The sequence below is a fragment of the Mytilus edulis genome, chromosome 4 (assembly GCF_963676685.1).
Source record: "Mytilus edulis chromosome 4, xbMytEdul2.2, whole genome shotgun sequence".
Taxonomy (NCBI): domain Eukaryota; kingdom Metazoa; phylum Mollusca; class Bivalvia; order Mytilida; family Mytilidae; genus Mytilus; species Mytilus edulis.
This window is the reverse complement of record NC_092347.1, coordinates 86,079,456-86,087,876: the sequence shown is the minus strand read 5'-3', so window position 1 is coordinate 86,087,876 and position 8,421 is coordinate 86,079,456. Positions and strand designations below refer to the sequence as shown.

The following is an 8,421-nucleotide window of genomic DNA, read 5'->3' as shown; positions in this document are numbered from 1 at the left end:
CCTTCTGACATCAGACTCGGACTTCTCTTTAACTGAATTTTAATGTGCGTATTGTTATGCGTTTACTTTTCTACATTGGCTAGAGGTATAGGGGAGGGTTGAGATCTCATAAACATATTTAACCCCGCCGCATTTTTTGCGCCTGTCCCAAGTCAGGAGCCTCTGCATGGCCTTTGTTAGTCTTCTATTATTTTTAATTTTAGTTTCTTGTGTACAATTTGGTGTTTAGTATGGCGTTCATTATCACTGAACTAGTATATATATATTGTTTAGGGGTCAGCTGAAGGACGCCTCCGGGTGCTGGAATTTTTCGCTGCATTGCCATACCTGTTGGTGACCTTCTGCTGGTGTCTGTTCTTCTATGGTCGGGTTGTTGTCTCTTTGACACATTCCCCATTTCCAATCTCAATTTTATTCAACACGGAGCCTTGGCTCACATTTAAAGGGGCCCACAAATTATACTAGTGTAAAACCATTCAAACGGGATAACCAACGGCCTAGTCTGTATAAAAGTCGAGAAACGAGAAACAAAAGTTTATATTATATATTTTGGCTAAAGTTTTCTATGAATCTCATACCATATTCTAATTTCTGCTCATTAATGTTTGTTTTCCAGTGTTCGTGTTCCTTTTTGTGTATTGTATACTACGATCGTCTATACTCATGATACAAGATAAGGAGATAACAATGAATGCAAATAAGTCAACTATCGAACATAGTTTTTAATTAAAAAGATAAACTAAATTAACGTGTTTATAATGATCTATAATATAACATATCACAACATAACTAAATAAATATAATTACAGTTCTAATATCACAGTTATGCTTTGAATCTGACGTTTTTTGCATAATTAATAAATAACAAACAAAGCCTATTTACATAATTAGTTTATAGAGCCCTATATTGTATACAATATACACTGCGAAATCCGATACAAAATTGAATGCTAAGGCCAATAAAATTAGAAGAGACATATCTTCAATGGGATTTCTTTTAAATTTTTGCAAATTATACATAAATTTTGCATATTATACATGTTTAAATTTTTCTAAATTATACATGTTTAGATTAATTGATAAATTTCTTCACAATTGTTTAGACTCTGGACAATTTATAGCTTGAACTATATAGACGGGTACTTTTACAATATTGAAGGCTTATGACCTTGTACGGAATTTGTTAAAGTCATCAGTATTTTGTGATCCTCTTACAAAGTCTATAAAAAAAATCAATTTGTTGAAATAGAATCTTCACCATGCAGTTGTCTCGAAAAAACTGATTTGCAGTTAATGACAAAGAGGACAGGGCTTATTATTATACATTTGTGAGAAACTAAAACACCAATCTGGTAAATGCTTGAAATAAGATTTTTCTTTTAAACTCTCTGTTTTCAATTCAGCAGAATCCTTTGAATGTGCACTAAGGGTCAAATAGGACACATTAAAAAGCTCTGGGTCTGTTTCTGTTCAATCTAAAAGTAAAACCGCCGTAACTTCCTGGCGTAATGTTTTAATACCGACCCGAATATGAATAAGTCGGTCTATAGCCGTATCCAAGCGATCGTTGTTTGCTTCTAGAATTGTCCAAGTTCCGAAAACCACGTTCATACTGATAAGATTCGTCGTCTTGTGTGCCATCATGCTCAGGAGCTGCCAGAGAACGAAATTGGTACGGCGATTTGGATTCGGATATTTTGGTACGGGGTCCAGACAAGAACGAGTCCTCTTTACTTGTATTCAACGTGTCTGATAACATTTGAACAGACGACGGCTTTTCTTTTGTGGGTTCAAGATAGTCTGTAAATAAATAAAAAAAAAAAGTAATGGTTTAACATTATAGTCAACACAACAAGAAACTTGAGCAAACTAAAAAAATCACTTAGCCGTGAAGGTCTACAGTATTCTGCATTTCAATTAATGAACTATAAATTGTAAAGTTTGTCCAAGTCCTTTCGGGAGTTTTAACCTCAGTATTATATTAAACCTGGTCATGCACTGCTACATGCTTTTCTATACTAAATTCATGTTGAATAGGATAACAGATGAATAAAAAACGCGGGAAAACTGTGACGTCGACCATGGGCACTAACGGGTCTTTTCAGGGTAGAAAGAAGAAGCCAAAACTGAATTCAAAATGAAACAATACAATGTTCATACTTGTGTAATTGATTATCCACATTCCATGATTATATCCGATGATTAGATTGCTGTAGCTGAATTTGCAATGTGATTTTTAAGTTAACTCAATATAAAGGATCATAAAGTGAAGTGCATGCATGCACGTGTTGTCTTACCTAAATCACTTAAAGTCAGGGAATCGTCTTTTCTCGATGACAGCCCTGAACTTCTAGATTTGGACGAATTTTGATGTTTTTGGTATTTTTTAATCTCTTCATCTTGTTTCTGGTTCAATCTTTTGACCGACTCGAGCTCTGTTCTAAGTTTAGAACACAATGACAATGCTCCTTGGGCTATGTGTACCGCTGGTACAATGTTAGTTGTTAGTGCTCTCTGTAATGTCTCTTCAGTGACTAGTTTAAAATCTATAGTGTTGATAAGTTCTTGTCGTTGTTCGTCATTTAAGTTATCTGTTTCTGTAAAAACAAAGGAAGTCAATCTTTTATCAAACTTATAGTTTCATTCTTTTAACTCCTACGTCGTTCGGGTTAATTAGGGTCACACGAGCCGTGCAGATTAAATCCCATATACCGACATGCTTGGTCAATAACTATAACTTTTAATTGTTAAAATACATCACAATACATAACAGAGCTTCTACTTATTTAATTTATATAAAGCGTTAACTTTTAAGAAATTTTTAAGAGCAAAAGTACTACACTAACATTATATGAATTAATTTGCTAAAGGGAACAACTATAGAAAGTTCAAAATATATTCAAGTCCAATAAGCACAATGATATGGTGGCCGGTTAAGGCCATTTCGCGTTTTCCCGTTTTTGCGTTTTCGCCTTTCATATTCTGTAGGGCAAAAACGCGAAAACGCACAGTCGAAAACGCGAAAACGCGAAAAGGCGAAGTCGAAAAGTCGAAAACGCGAAGTAAACCGATTTCGCATTTTCGACTTCGCGTTTTCGACTTCGCCTTTCCACGTTTTCGTCTTTTTCGCGTTTTCGCGTTTTCGACTAGCGATTTCGCGTTTTCGCGTTTTTGCCCTATAGAATATGGAAGGCGAAAACGCGAAAACGCGAAATGGCTTTAACCGGCCACCATACTATGTAGCGTACATCTTAATGCACCCAATATACTCGGAAACATAATCAGCGTTTTAGTTTGATAATTTTCTTGGTGGTTATTACCAAACATTGTGACATGAAGACCCTGTTCAGAATTTCGGATATACATCTGACAATGTACTACCATTGATTATTTAAAACTTTTCCTAATACATAGTACATATTTTTTTAATTTTCTATCTTAAGATAATTGAACATGTGCACTTTTAAGGTTGACACAACTGCTATATCTATATCAAGGCGTTCTGGATTAGTTTCTTATGTGTGTATGCCCTTATACTGTTTATACGATTTATCCCTGGGGTCACAGAGGGTTCTATGTTATATATGTCAAGCTTAAAATCGTGCTCAAAGAATATCCAGACGGTTTAAAGTTCTTAAATACATTGGCAATATTATGTTACGCGTTGCAAAATCTGAATAACAGGATTAATTTAATTTAAATGGTAACAATATTAACTTACTTAAAAAGTTAAGATCATATTTAAATTTGAATAAATGATTATATGCGATAATGGTAATATTACATATTATAAATAGGTATATTATTGTACCAAGACGTACACACAATTAAAACAAGATATATGAATGAAAGACGAGAAGGTCACATATAGTCATTATATTGGTGTAAACAAAACTGATATACTATCATGAAATTCAACAATATCTATTACCAAAAAAATTTAGCATTTTTATTACTGTTCAACAATTACCATCTACATGCATCTAAATATCATCCCAACAATGTTAGATCTGTAAATTTGCGGAAACATTTTTTTTTTTGGTTCTTTTCTGGCCGGGATTGGAACTCATGCTACTGAGATAACGTGGTACCAGATCACCTTGCACTATGCCCGGCGCGATAGACCACTTGACCACCTAGGGTCTACAAATAATAAAGCTTTCGGTGGCCGGGTGTTACATAAAATATATTTCCTTGTCAGTTTTTATCTATCGTCGTAACACAGTACACACTATATAAGGCACGAAGTTGAAATTTTTACGGACCAGCTGATATCTATCGAAGAGGATCTTGCAAATTAATGTAGGATACAGTCACAGAAATAATTATATTATAAGTGACAACACTACGACATATTTTTGTCATCGGATCACCAGTGATGGTGATACAAGGCTGAAAACACATTTTGAGTATATAATTCGTCTAAATATCAGCCTATCAATGTATATATATATATGTGAAACGTTAGTATTTTTATCATTTAGGAAACTGCACAAGCAAGCATTCAGTTTTTGTTAATAATTGTTATATTTTGTAACTTTCTGAAATGAAAAGCTTTCGGTAACAACTACCTCTGTCATCACAACCCCAAAACAACTCACAACTATAGAAAATGTAAACTTACCAGAAGACAGTACATACTCCAGAATAGTGTACATATGATCTTGGTTTGTTTTAGCATCAGACGGTAATGCTGTAGCCAACAACTTGTAAGTCTCTGCGGTCAATACACCTTTTCTGACCATCTCTGACATGTATGTGTCCACAATATTTGACGCCTTTTCTGTTTGACCGTTTTCGTTGCAGGTTTCTAGCACTATGTCATGTAGAAGAGATGGCGAAACAATACACAGATCTTCTGCAGATAACCTGTTCAGCATTTCTCCAGCAGCTTTGACTAGTAGACGACGGCACGCGCAGCCATGTCCTGTGGCAATACGAAGAACCTTGGTAATCCAGTCCATAGTAACGGCATCATCATACAAAGCATCTTCAGGAATCTCTAACACAATGGAGTCTATAATATGTCCAATGTCTAGTTTACTTTTCCCAACATTACTCCCGGAATCTCTCGGACTCAGCGTCGAGGTTAGGCTTTCTGTTTTGTTGTTATTCTTCTCTTCTTTTTCTTCCTGTTCGATTATATTACTTATAAACTGAGTCATTAGTTCTGCTAAATGAGAATGCCTCACTCCTCGATCTCTAGCACTAGTAAAGAGCTTCATAAACCAATCAAACGGAATAAGAAGTAACGACTTTATTGACTTGTCGCCTCCTTGCTTCTTTGAATTTGTCGGCGAGCTGAACTTTGTTGGTGGTTTGAGCCAGCACTCGACCAGCGCATCAGAGCAAGAGGAGACTATTCCGCATGATTCTGCCAGTGAACTCATAGAAACACAAGAGCGAAGCATAGAAGCTACAACACTACTAGAACGACTCATTTTGGCTGAAGTTATTGTATCTTGAATGAACTTGTCACTGACTTCAATCAGATTTGCCGACCCCGTCATCTGTAAAAGCTCCGCAGCACACCTCAAGGGAACAATGTTGTCCTTTGTAGTCTCAATTTTCATGTTGTAGCAAAAGTCGGCAACGAGCCCAAAAACTTCATCACCACCCGGGAAATCGGTCAGCTCCACCCGGCCTGACTCACTTGGTGTATTTTTAGCAAGTTTACAGAAAAATTCAGATTTTGCATAAAGTGGAAACTTGTGAAGTTTAAAATCATTTCCTTCCACGATAACTGTAATGTCTGATAGTTCTCCTGTTGTTCTGAATTTAGAAAAATCCATCTTTTATATCAAAAGTGTCTGTAGTAAGCTGAACATTCGATTAACAACAGCAGCCACAAGTGAAGAAAGGGACTCTTATACGATGAAGTCAGAATTAAATTATATAATTAACAAGTCGTTTTAATTACGCCAATACACAACTTATATTCCTTGAATATAAAAGCTCCCTTGTATTGTAACATTGTATATCGAGGTTACTACTTCGATCGAGGATATAATGTTTACCTTTTTACGTTCTTACATTACCTCGCTATTAAACTAGTCCTTACTTGTTTTGTGTATTGGCCTGGGTGATCGATACTGTGATCAAAGATAATTTTCTGTTGGCGATTGATTATTGATTTAAAAGTGAAAAGAATTTTGATAACGAGTACTTTTAAAATAAATAAACCAAATTTCAGTTTGAACTGAACAATGTACAATTTACAGTAGTGATAAAACGGTTATCTGTCACGAAATTACATAAATATATATTGTATTTTAAATATACTTCTAAATTTAAATGCTCATAAATATGAATGGAATTTACGACAGTCAGAATATTCAGTGATGACAACGAGGAAATAAACTATACACTTCAGATTTTATTAGACATATATATAGCTCATAACAGATTGTCGATCTAAATGATTAATACATTTTTATAACAAATAGATTTACTTTTTTTTAGTATCATATTTAAGAAAGAGGATAATTTTGAAACTGCTTACTTTTGTTCAAAATCTATCCATATCAATATGAGGCATAACAGCATGCTGTTCAAAACACTTCAGTGTACTCAGATTGCAAAGACTACTCGCCCCTATTGTACCAGCCGGATTTCAAATATAGATCAAGTATGCACACAACTTAAAGAAAAGCATACAGCATATATACATATACACATATTGCATTTAATTTTGTAAAGTTCTTTTTTAATGTCATGTTCTCATGCTGTGCAACTTGGATAAACAGGCCTATAGTGCAATATAAATAAAAGAAGATTTGGGACATGTTAATCATACCACAACCTACCAACAAAAAATCCGATCAGGTTGACATCTTTCAAAATTAAAAGGAATCTATACAATATCCAATATCTCAAGCAGTGTGAAAAGAAAATGCGAATGAATTATGTAGGAACAGGTTAAATATTTCAACGGCTAACACCCCGATTCCACAAATAATAAAAACAAACCATGCCCTAGCTGTTCTGATCTGTTCTATTATATGAACCCAAACTTCAAATATATTATCTACGAAATTCACTGGCCAGGTAGATCTAACTGCTTGGGCTGACAGGACACGTAACAGACTAGCTTTTTTGGATTTCCTTTATCCTCCCCATTTGTAAAATCTTGATATGTGGAGTAAGACAGGCTTCATATGAACTGACATAATACAGCTGCATTGTCAAAGATGGAAAGGCACGTGTTCTCAAGTCACGTTTAGTGGAAAATGTTAACATACTTTTTAACGACGATTTTAATCATAAATTTTGGGCTATTTCGTGGTCAGTTTTATTGAAAGCTGGAGTGCCCGGAGAAAACCACCGACCTTAGATAGGAAAACTGACAATCCTATTCAATTAAGATTGGAGTCGAGTGCACCGTGTGCACGATCGGGGTTCGAACTCACAACCTCAGTGTTGACTGCACAGGCACTTGTTTTCTATCCATGGGAAGATCTACTGGCTAGTAATTACAGTAGAAACTACTTTTTTCCTCTGAAAGTAGTTACTACTTTAACCACTCAGCCACGAGACCCCGACATGGTAAATGTGAAGTGGACATATATATATATGCACTAGCCATATAAAGATGATGCGTGTGCATCGACCATATTGACGTGATTACACAGGGACTCTGACAGCAGATTGAAGACAAATTAATCAATTTATTTTGGATAGTAAACTGCACATTGCTAGAAAACAAAGGAATACTAATGCCAACGGTGACAATGTAATGCAAAGACGGTACGCACAGTATTGGTGAACCTACTAGTTCCGAGTTTTTTCTTCCTAATTTGAGCATGTCTTTTAGAATAAATGAAAACTGGTATGATATGTAATGTCTAAAAGACAATAGTTTTATAGTAATATCTTTGAAATAATAAAATTATAACATAGAATTAAATCAAATAACCCTAAAGTGAAAAAAACGTCAAAAAATATGAGCGTAACTTGTAACATGGAAATTTGAGTTTTTTTAGCAATTTGAATCAGAATCTTATTTTTGCACGCAAATTAGTGGGAAATGCTATGCGAAATTTTAGCACAATTCGCTACGACGTCGCATCCGACGTTTTGGGCATTTTTTTCAAATATGCGAGTAAGAAGATGCATTGAAATGTTCAAAAGACACATGTAAAAAGACATATGAAATAGGGGATAAAAATTACAATGGATTCTACGGTAAGAAATTTTATAGGATGCCATTATATGTAAACGAAAAAAAAACATATATTCTTAATGTGCTTTTAATACCATTTACAAATAGTACAAAAATATGGTTTGGAAGTGGAATTTTCTAATCGAAATTTAACTTTTTGCTTGTCTAGTCCATTTTGTTACCGTGTGCTAATTGCACAAATTATGTACGTTTCCGTAAAGATGTAGTACATTCGAACTTAAATTTAAATCAATTGTGTA

General features: G+C 34.7%; 1 protein-coding gene across 1 annotated transcript; it reads right to left on the bottom strand.

Annotated features, from left to right (window-relative positions):
- Positions 1–709: 709 nt before the first annotated feature.
- LOC139520843 (uncharacterized) lies at positions 710–6,296 on the bottom strand. The gene is made up of 3 exons (XM_071313832.1): positions 4,625–6,296; positions 2,298–2,597; positions 710–1,800 (listed from the first exon to the last, which is right to left on the bottom strand). The coding sequence occupies exons 1-3, from the start codon at positions 5,790–5,792 to the stop codon at positions 1,514–1,516; spliced, it is 1,755 nt and encodes a 584-aa protein (XP_071169933.1). The 5' UTR covers positions 5,793–6,296; the 3' UTR covers positions 710–1,513.
- Between the last annotated feature and the right edge of the window lie 2,125 nt (positions 6,297–8,421).